General features: G+C 48.1%; 1 protein-coding gene across 3 annotated transcripts in view; it reads right to left on the bottom strand.

Moving 5' to 3' along the window:
• The window catches only part of LOC134966547 (uncharacterized oxidoreductase YrbE-like), an 84,599-nt gene that overhangs the window by 53,970 nt on the left and 8,485 nt on the right, over positions 1 to 22,144 (bottom strand). For 2 of the 3 annotated variants that reach the window (XM_063943373.1, XM_063943374.1), the window contains exon 2: positions 14,572 to 15,153. The exons of the other annotated variant lie outside the window; for it this stretch is intronic. In XM_063943373.1, the coding sequence (XP_063799443.1) occupies positions 14,572 to 15,153 (582 nt within the window). The remainder of the gene's footprint in view (positions 1 to 14,571; positions 15,154 to 22,144) is intronic. 3 annotated transcript variants of the gene reach the window in all.

Raw genomic sequence — 22,144 nt, forward strand, 5'->3', positions numbered from 1 at the left:
TCAACTGCTTGCGAGTATGCCTTCCATATTCAGTTATATGTGTTACAATACTGGATACAACGCAGGAAAGGTGAAATGTGTCACATGGAATCAGGAAGCAAATTTTATTTTTTTAACCAAAAATGGGGATTTTTGTTTACTTACCGTAAAATCTCTTTCTCTGAGTCCATCTGGGGGACGCTGCGCCGTTACTTGTGGGTTAGAGGTGTGTGGTAGTGGAGATTGGCACAGAACTATCAAAAGCTGACTCCTCCCCCCTCTAACCCCTCCCATCTCCTTCCTGCTCAGCCCTGATCAGTTAACGTTTAGCCAAGCCAAAGGAGATAGACCAGAATAAAAAATTAACCAATTAAACCAGACAAACTATGGGAGGGATCGCAGCGTCCCCCAGATGGACTCAGAGAAAGAGATTTTACGGTAAGTAAACAAAAATCCCCATTTCTCTGTCCTCCATCTGGGGGACGCTGCGCCGTTACTTGTGGGATTTCCCAAAGCAAGCTAATGAGAGGAGGGAGACGTTGACGGCATAGCCGTCTGTAAAATACGACGCCCAACAGAGGCAGTCTCCAAACTAAAAGTATGAAACCGGTAAAACTTTGTGAACGTATGGACTGACGACCAGGTCGCCGCCCTGCATAGTTGCTCAACAGATGCACCACCGCGAACAGCCCAAGACGCTCCAACTGCTCTAGTCGAATGAGCCTTAATTGAGTCAGGAACCGAAACGCTTGAGGACACGTAAGCCTGTCTGATGGCCGAAGTTATCCAACGGGCCACAGTGTTCTTAGAGGCAGGCCAACCTCGTTTGGGAGCATCAATCAATACCAGCAAGGAATCCGTACGACGGAAAGCCTCCGTGCGAGACAAATAAATACGTAAGGCCCGAACAACATCCAAGAGAGCCAAATGGGAATCCTCCCCCTGAGAAGATGACGGATTAAAAGCTGGAAGAACGATGTCCTGATTTAAATGGAATGCTGAAACAACCTTTGGAAGAAATGAAGGCTTTGTCCGCAGCACCACCCGATTTTCATGAAACACTAACAAGGGTGGCCTGCAAGAAAGAGCCGCCAACTCAGACACTCGTCTAGCTGAGGCAATTGCCAACAGAAAAACAACTTTTTGTGTTAGATAACGTAGTTCCACAGATTCTAGAGGTTCAAATGGAGACTTTTGAAGAGCCTTAAGTACCAAGTTTAAATCCCAGGGAGGAATCGGAGGAACAAAAGGTGGTTGAATTCGAAGTACTCCCTGCAGGAATGTTTGAACCTCTGGAATGATTGCTAATTTCTTTTGAAAAAGGACCGACAAGGCCGAAACCTGACCCTTCAGGGAAGAAAGTTTTAAACCCTTGTCAAGACCCTCCTGGAGAAAGGAGAGCAGGCGAGGAAGTCTAAACAAATGCGGAGTCAAGTTCCTTTTCTCGCACCAAGCAATGTAAATACGCCATACTCTATGGTAAATGCCAGAAGTCACCGGCTTTCTAGCCCGAATCATTGTCTGAACAACCGCACGAGAAAGGCCCTTTGCCTTCAGAATGTTGGATTCAAGAACCAAGCCGTCAAAGCCAGCCGATTTAAATCTGGGTGGCGACAAGGTCCCTGAAGCAGAAGATCTGGTCGCAGAGGGAGGCGAAAGGGGTCTCCGACGACCATGCTGTTTAGAAGAGTGTACCACTGTCGGCGTGGCCAATCCGGAGCCACCAGAATTATTGCAAGGCCTTCTCGCCGAATGCGTTGGAGTAGACGTGGGAGCAGTGGAATTGGTGGGAACACGTAACCCAGCTGAAATTGCCACGGAGCTGTTAGTGCATCGATCAGAAATGCTTGAGGATCCTGAGTTCTTGATCCGTAAACCGGAAGTTTTTTGTTGAGCCGTGACGCCATCAGGTCTAATTCTGGCACTCCCCAGCGATCCACTAGAGAAAGAAACACTTCCTGGTGAAGTTCCCACTCTCCCGGATGAATCGTGTGACGACTCAAAAAGTCTGCTTCCCAGTTTTCGACTCCCGGAATGTGAATGGCTGAAATCACGGGAATCCAACGCTCCGCCCACGTGAGAATCTGAGCAACCTCTCTCATTGCGGACCAGCTGCGAGTTCCTCCCTGTTTGTTGATGTAAGCCACTGCCGTGGCATTGTCGGATTGCACCCGAACTGGATGGCCCTGCACCATGGTCTGAATCCGAATGAGAGCATACCGGATCGCTCTCAATTCCAGAATGTTGATTTGTAGTTTTGACTCTTGATTGCTCCAGCGCCCCTGTAAATGATGAGTCTGGAACACTGCTCCCCAACCGCTGAGGCTTGCGTCCGTGGTTACCATCATCCAAGACCAGACCGTGAACGGCGCACCCTTCCTCAGATTGTGACTGTGAAGCCACCAGTAGAGCGACTGACGAGTTCTTATCGACAAGCGTATCAACTGCAGTTCGAGGCGCGAATCCGTCCGAGTCCAACAGTGGAGAATCTGAGCTTGAAGAGGTCGGGCGTGGAATCTGGCGTATGGAACTGCCTCGAATGAGGCTACCATCTTGCCCAGTACCTGCATGCATCTGAGGACTGATACTGCCGGCAATTTTAACAAGGTTCTGATTCTGGCTTGTAAGTCCTGAATCTTGTCTGTAGGAAGAAACACCTTCTGGCTGTTGGTGTCGAATAGAAGACCCAGAAAAACCATTTTCTGTGACGGGAGTAGAGATGACTTTGGAAAATTGATTATCCACCCGAAAGACTGTAGAGTCTCTATCGTTAGACGCAGGTTCTGAGTGAGAATCTCCGGTGACGGGGCCTTGATCAACAGGTCGTCCAAGTATGGAGTGATGTTGACCCCTTTGCAACGGAGAACTGCGACGACATGACCCAGGACCTTCGTAAACACCCGGGGAGCCGTAGAAAGACCAAAGGGAAGGGCCCGAAACTGAAAATGCCACGGACCTACTGCAAATCTCAGAAGTGATTGATGTCCTGTCCAAATTGGAACATGTAGGTATGCGTCCTTTATATCTATTGAAGCCAAATATTCCCCTGGCTCCATGGCTGCGATAATGGAGCGAATGGATTCCATCCTGAATTTCTGGGATGAAAGGTACGGATTGAGGGCTTTTAGATTTAGAATGGGTCGAAACGAACCGTCCGGCTTGTCTACGAGAAAAAGACCCGAGTAAAAGCCCCGACCTCTCTGAGGAGCTGGGACCGGAAGGATTACTCCATTTTGTAATAGTTTTGCTGTTGCCTGAAGGAGAGCCTGACGTCTGGAGGGGTCGTCTGGGAGAGGCGTCACAATTAGTCGGGCTGGGACTGCTTCTTCGAAATCCAACATATATCCTCTGGAAATGACCCCTATTACCCACCGATCCGGTTTCGATAGGAGCCACACTTCCCTGAAGTGAAGTAAACGAGCCCCAACCTGTATTGATCCCTCCAGAGGGCCCGAAGCGTCATGCCTCAGGCTTGTCGGCAGGCTTACTGGACGGTCTGCGAGTAGCCTGAGCTCCTCTACCTCTGAATGATCCCCTTCGTGGAAATCTGGAGAAGGGTCGAAAGGACTGGAAATTACCTCTGCCCTGCGTACGAAAGGACCGAAATCTTGTAGGCTTTGGTTTGTTTGGAGCAGACGGAAGGAAAGGGCTCTTTCCCCCCGTAGTATCTGAAATAATTTTCTTTAACTCTGATCCAAAAAGAAATTCGCCTTCAAAAGGGACTGCCGTCAAGGTCTGCTTTGAGTCCGAATCAGCATTCCAAACCCTAAGCCAAAGAGATCGTCTTGCGGATACTGTTAAGGCAGAAACACGGGACTGTAGCGCCACCGAATCCAATAATGCTTCACCCACGTAAGTAAGGGCCTCAGAAATCTGTTCTGCTAATTGAATGGCCTCCGACGGATCGTCTGACTGCATCCCAGATACAACCTGTGCAAGCCACTCATCAACGGCTTTAAGCACCCAGGCACTCGCCAGAACTGGACGGAGAGAAACACCTGATAAGGAAAACATAGATTTTAGTAATGCTTCTATCTTCCTATCGGTAGAGTCTTTTAAAGTCGCAGACTGTACTGACGGAATAACCGTAGCTTTTGCTAAATGCGAAATAGGGGCGTCTACCTTTGGGGCGGTTTCCCAAATTGTTGTATCCTCTTCTGTAAAAGGATATAGAAACTTTAACTTTTTAGGCGCCTGGAAACGGGAATCCGGTTTTAGCCAGGGTTCTTTTAAAATATCCGCAAAGTGCGAGTAAGAAGGGAACGCAGTAACCTGTCTCTTCTGTCGTTTAAAGAAAGAGGAAGAAGTCTCGGCTACTGCCTCATCCTGAATATTAAGGGTCTGACGAATGGCTTCTATTAGTAGCCTAACACCTGAATTAGTAGATAAATCCTCATCTTCCCAAGCCGAATTTTCGTCCCCTTCAGGATCTACCTCCCCTTCTTCCAATGGAGATGTCAGAGTATCCAACTCCTCTCCTGGAAATGCAATAGCGGGTAACGGCTGCGTTCGCTTAGAAGCCGCCGAACTACTGGCCGAACTTACAAATTTATTTACAGACTGAGTCAAATCAGTGAGACATTTTCCCATATTCTGGGCCCACAGCGGTTCCACCTGAGTCTGGGCCAAAGCTGCTTCCGACCTTGACTGACGCAAATCTGAAATTGCGTCCACCATGGCCTTGACCCAAGGGGGCATTGACTGATCTGTGGATCTGCCCTGCTGATCTGCCGCTGGTGCACCAGAGCATGATGTACAGAGGGTCCCTGCGTCAGCACTCCCCTTAGCCAGCTTTGTGCCACATTGTGAACATGAGAAATAAACCACTGAGGTTGTTTTTCCCTTAGTAGGTTTCTCTGGCTTGCTGGTCATCTTTACTCTGGTGAACTATGTCCCCCAAGTTGTGTTAAAAAATATCTGAGATTCAACCCACTAGACTTGCTCTTTGTTAATATGCTGCTCTAGCCACCAGACTAGAGGAGACACTGTGATCCCCCTCCCCCCCTTTTATACTTGCGGTTTTTATCCCCCTGTGTATGTAATCCTCCTCCGTAGCACAGCGTCCCCTGTGTGCAGGCAGAGAAGATGGCGCCGTGACCAGCCGTGCGCGCGCGCGGGCAGAGCTGAGCGGGAAGACGGCTCTGCCCGCCTGACGTCATTCTCATCTCGTCAAAAACCGGAAGTTCGGCTCCCGTGCGCCGCTACACAGAGCGGTTGTCACGGCAGCCAAGTAACGGTCCAGGGAGTGAATAACACCCTCCCGGACCTAACACAGTCCTCCACCTCACATTTCACCCCAGATCAGCCTCCGTGCTGTCTGTGGGTGATCGCGCGCTCGGGGGGGGGGGGGGGGGGGGGGGAGGGAGGGGAGGAGGAGTTTGGTAGTCCCAATAAATTCACCATTAATAACAGGAAATAGGGACATTAATAATAGGAAATAGGGACAGCCCAATACTGTCAATGACAGATTGTGGCTGTCCAGTACCTGATGCTGCTGTCTTCTCTCTTTCTCTCTCTGAAGGCCCCAGTGACCGAAGGTATAGTGGCCTCCCTGCAGCAGTCTGGAATGGGATACTAACCCCTTCCACTGTTATACCTGTCACCTGTAAACAGGGACTAGGTATTTGTGAAAGAAGAAATAATAAAAAAAAAAAAAAAATTCCTAAAGAGAAATCAAAACTGTGTCTGTACTCCACAGGCACAAAACTAAAACTGATCAGGGCTGAGCAGGAAGGAGATGGGAGGGGTTAGAGGGGGGAGGAGTCAGCTTTTGATAGTTCTGTGCCAATCTCCACTACCACACACCTCTAACCCACAAGTAACGGCGCAGCGTCCCCCAGATGGAGGACAGAGAAATCAACAAACAGTACAGAGATAATGTAAATGCACCACCCACTAATATACAAGAATCAATCTCACAGGAATATGCTGTATATTTCAAATATACATGTGCTGAAATCTTTTTCAAGCTCTTAGGCTGAGTACACACCTGACAGATATGTCCGAGCAGCCGATCAAGGTAAGTGTACACGATTACCGATCGTCCGCTCGATATGTCGGTTACTGTCCTGCGGGTGGGCAGGCATTATATATCTGCAGATATAGGTCTGTGAATTACGTCGTTCACAGACATATTGCTGGTACACACCCGCCGCCACATCCACAATATATCAGTCGCTATTGGCCAGTGTGTACCCAGCATAAGTGCTCCAACCAATCAGATGATTTTGATTAGCTTTCTTATTTAAAGCCAATGCCTGGTAAAGCATAGCAATCATGTATTATTAAAAATTGCGGTTTTAAAATATACACCGCTTTGAAAAAAAATGCTAATCGCCTGTACCGGTGTTACAGGACACTTCAATGGTGTGTTCCATACTGCCTGGAATATTCATGTTGCCTGTGTATGAGAGGTTGCATGCACGGAGTGCTATGTTACTGTCCCGGCACCTGCAGCATTGGCTGTGCATATTTAGAGCGCAACGGAATTTGCTGCGCTATGTAAGAAACTGTTAATAAATAATAAGAATTTACTTACCGATAATTCTATTTCTCGTAGTCCGTAGTGGATGCTGGGGACTCCGTCAGGACCATGGGGAATAGCGGCTCCGCAGGAGACAGGGCACAAAATTAAAAGTTTGACCACTAGGTGGTGTGCACTGGCTCCTCCCCCTATGACCCTCCTCCAAGCCTCAGTTAGGATACTGTGCCCGGACGAGCGTACACAATAAGGAAGGATTTTGAATCCCGGGTAAGACTCATACCAGCCACACCAATCACACTGTACAACTTGAGATCTGAACCCAGTTAACAGCATGATAACAGAGGAGCCTCTGAAAAGATGGCTTCCAATAATAATAACCCGATTTTTGTAACAATAACTATGTACAAGTATTGCAGACAATCCGCACTTGGGATGGGCGCCCAGCATCCACTACGGACTACGAGAAATAGAATTATCGGTAAGTAAATTCTTATTTTCTCTGACGTCCTAAGTGGATGCTGGGGACTCCGTCAGGACCATGGGGATTATACCAAAGCTCCCAAACGGGCGGGAGAGTGCGGATGACTCTGCAGCACCGAATGAGAGAACTCCAGGTCCTCCTTAGCCAGGGTATCAAATTTGTAGAATTTTACAAACGTGTTCTCCCCTGACCACTTAGCTGCTCGGCAGCGTTGTAATGCCGAGACCCCTCGGGCAGCCGCCCAAGGTGAGCCCACCTTCCTTGTGGAGTGGGCATTTACAGATTTTGGCTGTGGCAGGCCTGCCACAGAATGCGCAAGTTGAATTGTGCTACAAATCCAACGAGCAATCGTCTGCTTAGACGCAGGAACACCCAGCTTGTTGGGTGCATACAGTATAAACAGCGAGTCAGCCTTTCTGACTCCAGCCGTCCTTTAAATATATATATATATTTTTAAGGCTCTGACAACGTCGAACAACTTGGAGTCCTCGAAGTCGCTAGAAGCCGCAGGCACCACAATAGGTTGGTTCAGGTGAAACGCTGATACAACCTTAGGGAGAAACTGAGGACGCGTCCGCAGTTCTGCCCTGTCCCAATGGAAAATCAGATATGGGCTTTTGTACGATAAAGCCGCCAATTCTTACACTCTCCTGGCCGAAGCCAGGGCCAGTAGCATGGTCACTTTCCATGTAAGATATTTCAAATCCACCGATTTGAGTGGCTCAAACCAATGGGATTTGAGAAATCCCAAAACTACATTGAGATCCCACGGTGCCACTGGAGGCACAACCGGGCTGTATATGTAGTACTCCTTTGACAAAAGCTTGGACTTCAGGAACTGAAGCCAATTCTTTCTGGAAGAAAATCGACAGGGCCGAAATTTGAACCTTAATGGACCCCAATTTGAGGCCCATAGACAATCCTGTTTGCAGGAAATGTAGGAATCGACCCAGTCGAAATTCCTCCGTCGGAGCCCTCTCCTTCAGGATCCGGCGTTCAACCGCCATGCCGTCAAACGCAGCCGCGGTAAGTCTAGAGGTAGAGTGCACGGATCCTCCGTGCGCATCTCTTGAAGTTCCGGGTACCAAGTCCTTCTTGGCCAATCCGGAGCCACGAGTATCGTTCTTACTCCCCTTCGCCTTATAATTCTCAGTACCTTGGGTATGAGAGGCAGAGGGGGGAACACATACATTGACTGGTACACCCATGGTGTTACCAATGCGTCCCCATCTATTGCCTGAGGGTCTCTTGACCCGGCGCAATACCTGTCCAGTTTTTTGTTGAGGCGGGACGCCATCATGTCCACCTTTGGTTTTTCCCAACGGTTCACAATCATGTGGAAGACTTCTGGGTGAAGTCCCCACTCTCCCGGGTGGTGATCGTGTCTGCTGAGGAAGTCTGCTTCCCAGTTGTCCACTCCCGGAATGAACACTGCTGACAGTGCTATCACATGATTTTCTGCCCAGTGAAAAATCCTTGCAGCTTCTGCCATTGCCCTCCTGCTTCTTGTGTCGCCCTGTCTGTTTACGTGGGCGACTGCCGTGGTGTTGTCCTACTGGATCAACACCGGCTGACCCTGAAGCAGAGGTCTTGCCAGGCTTAGAGCATTGTAAATTGCCCTTAGCTCCAGTATATTTATGTGAAGTGAAGTCTCCAGGCTTGACCACACTCCCTGGAAATTTCTTCCCTGTGTGACTGCTCCCCAGCCTCTCAGGCTGGCATTCGTGGTCACCAGGACCCAGTCCTGAATGCCGAATCTGCGGCCCTCCAAAAAGGTGAGCACTCTGCAACCACCACAGAAGAGACCCCCTTGTCCTTGGAGACGGGGCTATCCGCTGATGCATCTGAAGATGCGATCCGGACCATTTGTCCAGCAGATCCCACTGAAAGGTTCTTGCGTGGAATCTGCCGAATGGAATCGCTTCGTAAGAAGCCATCATTTACCCAGGACTCTTGTGCATTGATGCACTGACACTTTTCTTGGTTTTAGGAGGTTCCTGACTAGCTCGGATAACTCCCTGGCTTTCTCCTCCGGGAGAAAAACCTTTTTCTGAACTGTGTCCAGAATCATCCCTAGGAACAGCAGACGTGTTGTCGGGATCAGCTGGGATTTTGGAATATTTAGAATCCACCCGTGCTGTTGTAGCACTACTTGGTATAGTGCTACTGCGACCTCTAACTGTTCTCTGGATCTTGCCCTTATCAGGAGAACGTTCAAGTAAGGGATAATTAATACGCCTTTTCTTTGAAGTAGAATCATCATTTCAGCCTTTACCTTGGTAAAGACCCGGGGTGCCGTGGACAATCCAAACGGCAACGTCTGAAACTGATAGTGACAGTTTTGTACCACGAACCTGAGGTTCAGTGGCAAACGCAGGATTTGCATGGGGGGGTTTCCAGAACTGGGCGGAGCCAATCACGGGGTGGGGACTGAGGTGACCCAGTATATGCTGGGTCCGTAAAACTAGTGTGTGTGTGTGTGTGTGTGTGTGTGTGTGTGTGTATATATATATATACATATATCTACACATATATATATATATATATATATATACACATACACACACACACATACATATATACATATACATAGCATATTAAACATGCATACATATATATATATATATATATATATATGTACACACATACAGTACACATATATATACACATGTATATATCATATCTGTGTGTGTGTGTTTATATGTATGTATGTATGTATGTATGTATGTATGTATGTATGTATATACATGTGTATATATGTATGCACATGGATATATATGTACTATAATTAAAATAAAGTAGACTTTTATTGTACTTGCAAGTGCCACCAGGAAGACAGCAGGCTGCAGAGGACGCTAGACAGTCATTAATAAAACTCATGCAGCTATAAAAAAAAAAAAAAAAAAAAAAAATTTTTTTTTAGTGGAGGGGGGTTTCTGGGTACTCGGAAACCCCCCCTGGGTGCGCCACTGAGGTACCCTTGGTGTGAAGGGCAAATTGGGACATGGAGGTAAGCATCCTTGATGTCCCAGGACACCATAAAGTCCCCTTCTTCCAGATTCGCTATCACTGCTCTGAGTGATTTCATCTTGAACTTGAACCTTTGTATGTAAGTGTTCAAAAGATTTCAGACTTAGAATAGGTCTCACTGAGCCGTCCGGCTTCGGTACCACAAACAGCGTGGAATAATACCCCTTTCCTTGTTGTAGTAGGGGTACCTTGACTATTACTTGCTGGGAATACAGCTTGTGAATAGCTTCCAACACCATCTCCCTGTCGGAGGGAGATGTTGGTAAAGCAGACTTCAGGAATCTGCGAGGAAGAGACGTCTCGAATTCCAATCTGTACCCCTGTGATACTACCTGCAGGATCCAGGGGTCGACTTGCGAGTGAGCCCACTGCGCGATGAAATTCTTGAGACGACCCCCCCACCGGACCTGAGTCCGCTTGTAGGGCCCCAGCGACATGCTGAGGACTTTTCAGAAGCGGGGGAAGGCTTCTGCTCCTGGGAAGGAGCTGCTTGCTGCAGTCTCTTACTCTTTCCTTTGCCTCGGGCAGATATGAATGGCCTTTTGCCCGCTTGTTCTTATGAGAACGAAAGGACTGAGGCTGAAAAGACGGTGACCTGAGGTAGGAGGTGACCTGAGGTAAAAAAGGTGGATTTTCCGGCTGTTGCCGTGGCCACCAAGTCCGATAGACCGACCCCAAATAATTCCTCCCCTTTATACGGCAAACTTCCATATGCCGCTTGGAATCCGCATCACCTGACCACTGTCGCGTCCATAAACTTCTTCTGGCAGAAATGGACAGCGCACTTACCCTTGATGCCAGAGTGCCAATATCCCTCTGTGCATCTCGCATATAAAGAAAATGCATCCTTTAAATGCTCTATAGTCAATAAAATATTGTCGCTATTCAGGGTATCAATATTTCCAGTCAGAGATTCCGACCAACCCCCCCCAGCACTGCACATCCATGCTGGGGCGATTGCTGGTCGCAGTATAACATCAGTATGTGTGTATATACTTTTTAGAGTATTTTCCAGCCTCCTATCAGCTGGATCTTTGAGGGCGGCCGTATCAGGAGACGGTAACGCCACTTGTTTTGATAAGCGTGTGAGCGCCTTATCTACCCTAGGGGGTGTTTCCCAGCGCGCCCTAACCTCTGGCGGGAAAGGGTATAATGCCAATAACTTCTTTGAAATTAGCAACTTCCTATCGGGGGTAACCCACGCTTCATCACACACTTCAATCAATTTATCTGATTCAGGAAAAACTACAGGTAGTTTTTTTTTCACACCCCACATAATACCCATTTTTGTGGTACTTGTAGTATCAGAAATATGTAACGCCTCCTTCATTGCCGTGATTATGTAACGTGTGGCCCTACTGGAAAATACGTTTGTTTCTTCACCGTCGACACTGGAGTCAGTGTCCGTGTCTATGTCGACCGACTGAGGTAATGGGCGTTTTAAAGCCCCTGACGGTGTTTGAGACGCCTGGACAGGTACTAATTGGTTTGCCGGCCGTCTCATATCGTCAACCGACCTTGTAGCGTGTTGACACTATCACGTAATTCCATAAATAAAGCCATCCATTCCGGTGTCGACTCCCTAGGGGGTGACATCCCATTACAGGCAATTGCTCCGCCTCCACTAACATCGTCCTCATACCTGTCGACACACACGTACCGACACACAGCACACACACAGGGAATGCTCTGATAGAGGACAGGACCCCACTAGCCCTTTGGGGAGACAGAGGGAGAGTTTGCCAGCACACACCAAGGCGCTATAATTATACAGGGACAACCTTATAGTAAGTGTTTTCCCTTATAGCAGCTTAATATATATTAATATCGCCAAAATATGCCCCCCCTCTCTGTTTTAACCCTGTTTCTGTAGTGCAGTGCAGGGGAGAGCCTGGGAGCCTTCCCACCAGCGGATCTGTGTGGGAAAAATGGCGCTGTGTGCTGAGGAGATAGGCCCCGCCCCCTTCACGGCGGGCTCTTCTCCCGTTTTTTTCTGTAATCCTGGCAGGGGTTAAATACATCCATATAGCCCAGGGGCTATATGTGATGTATTTTTAGCCAGTAAAGGTAATTACATTGCTGCCCAGGGCGCCCCCCCCCAGCGCCCTGCACCCTCAGTGACCGCGGTGTGAAGTGTGCTGAGAGCAATGGCGCACAGCTGCAGTGCTGTGCGCTACCTTAAGAAGACTGGGACGTCTTCAGCCGCCGATTTCTGGACCTCTTCTCTCTTCAGCATCTGTAAGGGGGCCGGCGGCGCGGCTCCGGTGACCCATCCAGGCTGTACCTGTGATCGTCCCTCTGGAGCTAGTGTCCATTAGCCTAAGAAGCCAATCCATCCTGCACGCAGGTGAGTTCGCTTCTTCTCCCCTTAGTCCCGCGTTGCAGTGAGCCTGTTGCCAGCAGGACTCACTGAAAATAAAAAACCTAACAAACTTTTATTCTAAGCAGCTCTTTAGGAGAGCCACCTAGATTGCACCCTTCTCGTTCGGGCACAAAAACCTAACTGAGGCTTGGAGGAGGGTCATAGGGGGAGGAGCCAGTGCACACCACCTAGTGGTCAAACTTTTAATTTTGTGCCCTGTCTCCTGCGGAGCCGCTATTCCCCATGGTCCTGACGGAGTCCCCAGCATCCACTTAGGACGTCAGAGAAAAATAAAATAAATGCTGCAACCTACAGTAGAATGAGATAGCTGCAGAAGGGTGTGGAGACCACATGCAGTTCCAAGATACAGGTACGTAGAAGTTTCCATAGCAGATGAATCAGGTACAGAGAGGTGGAAACAGCCAGCTCACAGAGAGTTGATACTGTATATACAGGGTGAGGCCAAAAAAAAAAACCTCACAGATTTTAAAGGGTAACAAAAACAACATGGTAAATGCTATTCACCATTTTAGTACAGTACATCATTTAAAACTATATTGTTTATTTTTATTTGGTTCTGACTATGGAATCGTCCATATGGTGGCCCTCATTCGTTATACACATTTGTAGACGATTACTGAAGTTTCGCATCACTTGGCAAGTCATTTCTGGCGTTATCGCTGCAAATTCCTGATGAAGCTCACTTTCATCTGTCTGGCTACGTTATCAAGCAAAATTTTCATTATTGGGCGGAAAACAATCCTCACCAGCTTCTGAGAGGCCTCAGGGCAATCTGCTGGCGGAGGTCTACAACTTCCACCAAGAACCATGAATGAACTGAGGGTTGCTATATGCCAGGAAATAATGAGATCATATTCAAAGCCAATTGAAGATAAACTGTGTTCCATGCACTTTTAGATTATGTACTAAACTTTTTAATAAAATTTACCATGCCTTATTTGGGGATGCATTCGCTACTCAGCAGACGGGCGCCGGTTCACAGACAACCAACATCCCGAAGGAGAGTCTCGGGGTTCTCGATTATGGTTATGGCCCCGGGGGAGTAAGGGTTAGGGACGGGGGTGTAGAAATACTTACCCCCTCCAAAATTGGGATATTCAGTGTTGGGATGCCACTGTTAGTCATGTGACTACCAGCATCCCAAGCGCAGATGTTTCATTTGTATTCCCTTACTTGTGAACCTTTAAAATCTGGGAGTTTTTTCTGCCTTGCCCTGTAGTAGTATATTAAGTATGTGGACATGTAATGGATGAGTAATGGTACTTCCCGGAGGTGGTCTTCACAGACTGCAGGAAAATGAGACTTTTATTGATAGAATGGAAAACGATGCATCGAGATGCATTTGAAAACAGTTTAACTTCGGAGGATCTCTCTGCCGTTAGGGTTTCCTAATTATATTATACCAGAACAAATGTTACTACTAGCGCTGGGACAGAGGAATGTAATTAGAAGAGGAACAATGATGCAGCAGAAGACCTCCATTGCAGAAGCCAAATTTAATCAGGGCACTCTGAAATTGTAGAGGTATAGAGAAAAGACGACTATGGGGTATATTCAATTAAAGTCGGATCCATTCCGACATGTATTTGTCGGAATGGATCCAACAACCCCTATTCAATCCCATATTCATTCGACTTTTTCAAGTCGAATTGAGATGTGACACAGAGGAGGAGAAGGGAGGCGAGCCGCGGGGGAACAGCCGGCGGGTATACAGGGAAGATCATCGGTACAGTAGCGCTGCAGAAGGATGTCACTCAGCCGCCCGAACCCACGGCAGCTTCCACCTGGCTCCAGCAGCGTGCTGGAGCCGGGTGGAAGCTGTCATGAGGTCGTGCGGCTGAGTGACATCCAGCTGCAGTGCTACTGTAGCGCTGATCTCCCCTGTATGCCCGCCGGCTACCCCTCCCCCCCTCCTCCTCTGAGTCCGCAACACAATCCGACATCTTTTGATGTCGGACTGAGATGGTCGAAAAGGGGACCATAACCGTTTTCGACACAAGCACGTGGATCGGCAGCTATTCCGCCGATCAACGTGCTTTTCGACAAGTCGAATTCATCGACTTGTCGAAAAATTTAGGGATATATTGAATAGGTCGAATCAGGATTCGACCTTAAAAATTCGAAAACTGCCATCTTTTCGACAGAATATACCCCTAAGCCCCCACAAAGAATATCAAAACATGGTACTAGGCTTTGAGTACAGCAATATCTTACCGCTGGTCGCTGAGGACAATGTCTACGTCTTGCTCCTGCAATACTCTTGTCTTCATTAAGAGCCCATCACTAAACGCTTTCTCCACCACGGGAAACTGATTTTCTACAATGTAGTAGAGATAGCAGCCACTTTCCTCCGTTAAGCTTTGAAGCAATGTCTTGCTGCCATGACCAACTCCTATCAGAGCTAGGCCAATACCGTTCCCTCGGGAACCACCACCACTATAGAGTCCTCCAGTGACAACACTGTTGGAAGCTTCTGAGATAACATGCCTTTGGTTGCCGTGTTTTGAAGAGATGGATGGATTCTGGATGTGGATGGTACCGAACGATGATGGGAGTGAGGAAGAGGTAGACGGAACTTGGTCTTCTCTGCCGCAAATGATGTTGGTGGTGGAGCTGATGGTGTTCGGGTGACCAGGAAACGAGGTCTGATGGCAGTGAGGTGGAGGAGATGGTACCAGGTTACTTGTACTGATAGTATTACTGGTGGCGTTAGACTGCAGTGTGAAGTTGGACTGAAGATTGCGAGAGGAGTCTAGAGACATCGAGAGGTTTACGCCATGGTCTGCACCTGTCGCTCTATTAAAGAAACCAAAAAGTTTTTTACGCTAATAAAGCCATCTCTATCTAATATAATGCTGGTTTACATAGAAACAGTCATGCTATAACCAATGCAACATACTTCCCAGGGCTACTGATATCAATGAAAACAATGCCTTGCGCCAGTTACAAAAGCACCCGTCTAGATATGGCCGTTTCTAAAAGTTTTTGGAACTTGCCTCAATTATACATTTTAGCTTTTGAGTTGTACTCCGAAAGCCTAAATGCAAGAGGCTTTGAATTGCTGGTCCCAGCACGATTCTGGTGATATAGTTGCTAAATTTAAAGCGGCATTTAGTTTTAATGGAAAACCAGGTTGCTCTTGCTTTAAAACGAATAGCCGCTTTAAATCTAGTGGCTTTAGGGCCAGGACAAGCAAATCGGAGCTTATTAAACTTGGACCTCAGGGGTATTATTACGAAGAAGTGGCTTGTGACTTGGCAGGTTTGATGCAATTAATATTGGTGTTATTTATAATTTTGAGATCAAACCTGTTGAGAAGCAATGGCTCGCTTCGTCAATATATTCAGTTATGGGGCAGTTTTCTGCGGGGGCAGTTGTCAGAGTTTAGAAATATACGAAGTTTGGAAACTACAAAGTTAGGAAATTTTAAAAAGAACAGTTAAACCAACAGTTAGTCTACATATATCTCACTGAATATGGACTGATCAGCTTTCTATATATCTTTTCATCTCACAGGTATGTGATTTCTCCTTGATGATTCCTGCACCTCTGCATTAACCCACAAACAGCTTCAGCTGTATTTTAAAATAAGAATTTACTCACCGGTAATTCTATTTCTCGTAGTCCGTAGTGGATGCTGGGACTCCGTAAGGACCATGGGGAATAGCGGCTCCGCAGGAGACTGGGCACAACTAAAAGAAAGCTTTAGACTACTGGTGTGCACTGGCTCCTCCCACTATGACCCTCCTCCAGACTTCAGTTAGGATACTGTGCCCGGAAGAGCTGACACAATAAGGAAGGATTTTGAATCCCGGGTAAGACTCATACCAGCCACACCAATCACACCGTATAACTCGTGATACAATACCCAGTTAACAGCATGATAACAACTGAGCCTCTCAACAGATGGCTCAACAATAACCCTTTAGTTAAACAATAACTATATACAAGTATTGCAGACAATCCGCACTTGGGATGGGCGCCCAGCATCCACTACGGACTACGAGAAATAGAATTACCGGTGAGTAAATTCTTATTTTCTCTGACGTCCTAAGTGGATGCTGGGACTCCGTAAGGACCATGGGGATTATACCAAAGCTCCCAAACGGGCGGAAGAGTGCGGATGACTCTGCAGCACCGAATGGGCAAACTCTAGGTCCTCCACAGCCAGGGTGTCAAACTTATAGAATTTTGCAAACGTGTTTGACCCCGACCAAGTAGCTGCTCGGCAAAGTTGAAGAGCCGAGACCCCTCGGGCAGCCGCCCAAGAAGAGCCCACCTTCCTCGTGGAATGGGCTTTCACCGATTTAGGATGCGGCAGTCCAGCCGCAGAATGTGCAAGCTGAATCGTACTACAGATCCAGCGAGCAATAGTCTGCTTTGAAGCAGGTGCACCCAACATGTTGGGCGCATACAGGATAAATAGCGAGTCAGTTTTTCTGACTCCAGCTGTCCTGGAAACATAAATTTTCAGGGCCCTGACTACGTCCAACAACTTGGAAGCCTCCAAGTCTTTGGTAGCCGCAGGCACCACGATAGGTTGGTTCAGATGAAAGGCTGATACCACCTTAGGGAGAAATTGGGGACGAGTCCTCAATTCTGCCCTATCCATATGGAAAATCAGATAAGGGCTTTTACATGACAAAGCCGCCAATTCTGATACACGCCTGGCCGAAGCCAAGGCCAACAACATGACCACTTTCCACGTGAGATATTTCAATTCCACGGTCTTAAGTGGCTCAAACCAATGTGACTTTAGGAAATCCAACACCACGTTGAGATCCCAAGGTGCCACTGGAGGCACAAAAGGGGGCTGAATATGCAGCACTCCCTTAACAAAAGTCTGAACTTCAGGTAGTGAAGCCAGTTCTCTCTGGAAGAAAATCGATAGAGCCGAAATCTGGACCTTAATGGAACCCAATTTTAGGCCCATAGTCACCCCTGACTGTAGGAAGTGCAGGAAACGGCCCAGCTGAAATTCTTCCGTTGGGGCCTTCCTGGCCTCACACCACGCAACATATTTTCGCCATATGCGGTGATAATGGTTTGCGGTTACTTCTTTCCTAGCTGTAATCAGCGTAGGAATGACTTCCTCCGGAATGCCCTTTTCCTTCAGGATCCGGAGTTCAACCGCCATGCCGTCAAACGCAGCCGCGGTAAGTCTTGGAACAGACAGGGCCCCTGCTGCAGCAGGTCCTGTCTGAGCGGCAGAGGTCATGGGTCCTCTGAGATCATTTCTTGAAGTTCCGGGTACCAAGCCCTTCTTGGCCAATCCGGAACAATGAGTATAGTTCTTACTCCTCTTCTCCTTATTATCCTCAGTACCTTTGGTATGAGAGGAAGAGGAGGGAACACATAAACCGACCGGTACACCCACGGTGTCACTAGAGCGTCCACAGCTATCGCCTGCGGGTCTCTTGACCTGGAGCAATACTTTTCTAGCTTTTTGTTTAGGCGGGACGCCATCATGTCCACCTGTGGCCTTTCCCAACGGTTTACAATCAGTTGGAAGACTTCTGGATGAAGTCCCCACTCTCCCGGGTGGAGGTCGTGCCTGCTGAGGAAGTCTGCTTCCCAGTTGTCCACTCCCGGAATGAACACTGCTGACAGTGCTAACACGTGATTTTCCGCCCATCGGAGAATCCTTGTGGCTTCTGCCATCGCCGTCCTGCTTCTCGTGCCGCCCTGTCGGTTTACATGGGCGACCGCCGTGATGTTGTCTGACTGGATCAGTACCGGCTGGTTTTGAAGCAGGGGTTTTGCCTGACTTAGGGCATTGTAAATGGCCCTTAGTTCCAGAATATTTATGTGCAGGGAAGTCTCCTGACTTGACCATAGTCCTTGGAAGTTTCTTCCCTGTGTGACTGCCCCCCAGCCTCGAAGGCTGGCATCCGTGGTCACCAGGACCCAGTCCTGTATGCCGAATCTGCGGCCCTCTTGAAGATGAGCACTCTGCAGCCACCACAGCAGAGACACCCTGGTCCTTGGAGACAGGGTTATCAGCCGATGCATCTGAAGATGCGATCCGGACCACTAGTCCAACAGGTCCCACTGAAAAGTTCTCCCAGGATCCGCGTGCAGTGATGCACCGACACCTGTTTTGGTTTTAGGAGGCCTCTGACTAGAGATGACAGCTCCTTGGCCTTCTCCTCCGGGAGAAACACTTTTTTCTGTTCTGTGTCCAGAACCATCCCCAGGAACAGTAGACGTGTCGTAGGGACCAGCTGTGACTTTGGAATATTTAGAATCCAGCCGTGCTGTTGTAGCACCTCCCGAGATAGTGCTACCTCGACCAACAACTGCTCCCTGGACCTCGCCTTTATCAGGAGATCGTCCAAGTACGGGATAATTAAAACTCCCTTCTTTCGAAGGAGTATCATCATTTCGGCCATTACCTTGGTAAAGACCCTCGGAGCCGTGGATAGACCGAATGGCAACGTCTGGAATTGGTAATGACAAACCTGTACCACAAATCTGAGGTACTCCTGGTGAGGATGGTAAATGGGGACATGCAGGTAAGCATCCTTGATGTCCAGTGATACCATGTAACCCCCCTCGTCCAGGCTTGCAATAACCGCCCTCCCTGAGCGATTCCATCTTGAACTTGAATTTTTTTATATATGTGTTCAAGGATTTCAAATTTAAAATGGGTCTCACCGAACCGTCCGGTTTCGGTACCACAAACATTGTGGAATAGTAACCCCGTCCTTGTTGAAGTAGGGGCACCTTTACAATCACCTGTTGTGAATACAGCTTGTGAATTGCCTGTAGCACTGCCTCCCTGCCTGAGGGAGTGGTTGGTAAGGCAGATTTGAGGAAACGGCGGGGGGGAGACGTCTCGAATTCCAGCTTGTACCCCCGAGATACTACTTGAAAGATCCAGGGATCCACCCGTGAGCGAGCCCACTGATTGCTGAAATATTTGAGACGGGCCCCCACCATACCTGGCTCCGCCTGTGGAGCCCCAGCGTCATGCTGTGGACTTAGAGGAAGCGGGGGAGGACTTTTGCTCCTGGGAACTGGCTGTATGCTGCAGCTTTTTCCCTCTACCTCTGCCTCTGGGCAGAAAGGACGCGCCCCTAACCCGCTTGCCCCTATTGGGCCGAAAGGACTGTACCTGATAATACGGTGCTTTCTTTGGCTGTGAGGGAACATGGGGTAAAAATGTAGACTTCCCAGCTGTTGCTGTGGAAACTAGGTCCGAGAGACCATCCCCGAACAACTCCTCACCCTTATAAGGCAGAACTTCCATGTGCCTTTTAGAATCTGCATCTCCTGTCCACTGCAGAGTCCATAACCCTCTCCTGGCAGAAATGGACATTGCACTTATTTTAGATGCCAGCCGGCAAATATCCCTCTGTGCATCCCTCATGTATAAAAGTGCGTCTTTAATATTCTCTACGGTTAGCAATATATTGTCCCTGTCTAGGGTATCAATACTTTCGACAGGGAATCTGACCACGCAGCTGCAGCACTGCACATCCATGCTGAAGCAATAGCTGGTCTCAGTATAACACCTGTGTGTGTATATATAGACTTCAGGATAGCCTCCTGCTTTCTATCAGCAGATTCCTTCAGGGCGGCCGTATCCGGAGACGGTAGTGCCTCCTTCTTTGACAAGCGTGTGAGCGCTTTATCCACCCTAGGGGATGTTTCCCAACGTGACCTATCCTCTGGCGGGAAAGGGTACGCCATTAGTAACCTCTTAGAAATTACCAGTTTCTTATCAGGGGAAGCCCACGCTTCTTCACACACTTCATTTAACTCTTCAGATGGAGGAAAAGCTACTGGTAGTTTTTTCTTTCCAAACATAATACCCTTTTTTGTGGTACCGGGGGTAACATCAGAAATGTGCAACACATTTTTCATTGCCTCAATCATGTAACGTGTGGCCCTACTGGAAGTTACATTAGTCTCATCGTCGTCGACACTGGAGTCAGTATCCGTGTCGACATCTGTGTCTGCCATCTGAGGTAGCGGGCGTTTTAGAGCCCCTGATGGCTTTTGAGACGCCTGGGCAGGCACAGGCTGAGAAGCCGGCTGTCCCACATTTGGTATGTCGTCAAACCTTTTATGCAAGGAGTCGACACTGTCGCGTAATTCCTTCCACAGCACCATCCACTCAGGTGTCGAACCCGCAGGGGGTGACATCACATTTATCGGCATCTGCTCCGCCTCCACATAAGCCTCCTCATCAAACATGTCGACACAGTCGTACCGACACACCGCATACACACAGGGAATGCTCTGACAGAGGACAGGTACCCCACAAAGCCCTTTGGGGAGATAGAGAGTATGCCAGCACACACCAGAGCGCTATATAACACAGGGATCCCACTATAAAGAGTGTTTTTCCCTTATAGCTGCTTATATTATATATACTGCGCCTAAATTTAGTGCCCCCCCTCTCTTTTTTACCCTTATGTAGCTTGACACTGCAGGGGAGAGCCAGGGAGCGTCCTTCCAGCGGAGCTGTGAGGGAAAAATGGCGCCAGTGTGCTGAGGGAGATGGCCCCGCCCCTTTTCTGGCGGACTTCTCCCGCTTTTTCTGGAATTTTGGCAGGGGTATTTTTACACCTATATAGCCTTCCTGACTATATATGGTGTAGATTTGCCAGCCAAGGTGTCTTATATTGCCCTCAGGGCGCCCCCCCCCCAGCGCCCTGCACCCATCAGTGACCGGAGTGTGAGGTGTGCATGAGGAGCAATGGCGCACAGCTGCAGTGCTGTGCGCTACCTTGTTGAAGACAGAAGTCTTCTGCCGCCGATTTTCCGGAACACTTCTTGCTTCTGGCTCTGTAAGGGGGCCGGCGGCGCGGCTCCGGGAACGAACACCAAGGTCGGGTCCTGCGGTCGATCCCTCTGGAGCTAATGGTGTCCAGTAGCCTAAGAAGCCCAAACTACCACCAGTTAGGTAGGTTCGCTTCTTCTCCCCTTAGTCCCTCGCTGCAGTGAGTATGTTGCCAGCAGATCTCACTGTAAAATAAAAAACCTAAAATATACTTTCTTTCTAGGAGCTCAGGAGAGCCCCTAGTGTGCATCCAGCTCAGCCGGGCACAAGATTCTAACTGAAGTCTGGAGGAGGGTCATAGTGGGAGGAGCCAGTGCACACCAGTAGTCTAAAGCTTTCTTTTAGTTGTGCCCAGTCTCCTGCGGAGCCGCTATTCCCCATGGTCCTTACGGAGTCCCAGCATCCACTTAGGACGTCAGAGAAATGTATGTGATTTCTGCTTGATGATTCCTGCACCTCTGCATTAACCCACAAACATCTTCAGCTGTATTTTAAATGTATGTGATTTCTGCTTGATGATTCCTGCACCTCTGCATTAACCCACAAACATCTTCAGCTGTATTTTAAATGTATGTGATTTCTGCTTGACGATTCCTGCAAACTATAACTCTTGATCTGTATTCACACCAATGTATAATTTAGCAGTGTATGTAATTGTATTTGTATAATATTAGTACTTGCTAATAGCTGATATCTCTTGTATAGATGTTGGTCAGTGGAGTTTATTAGCATACATGGACTGGTGTTTACTTAACATAGGGTAATTTAAGCCCTTTAATTAGATGTCCAATTGGCTTGAGCTGAAGCCTTTGTTAATTAGAACTAGTATATGTTAGCATTCAGTTATGGGGCAGCTGTCTGCGGGGGCAGTTGTCAGAGTTTAGAAATATACGAAGTTTGGAAATTACAAGTTAGGAAATTTTAAAAAGAACAGTTAAACCAACAGTTGAACAAACATTGGAAAGCAGGTAAATCTACCATTTAACTAACATTTTC

Source organism: Pseudophryne corroboree, chromosome 10 (assembly GCF_028390025.1).
Source record: "Pseudophryne corroboree isolate aPseCor3 chromosome 10, aPseCor3.hap2, whole genome shotgun sequence".
NCBI lineage: Eukaryota > Metazoa > Chordata > Amphibia > Anura > Myobatrachidae > Pseudophryne > Pseudophryne corroboree.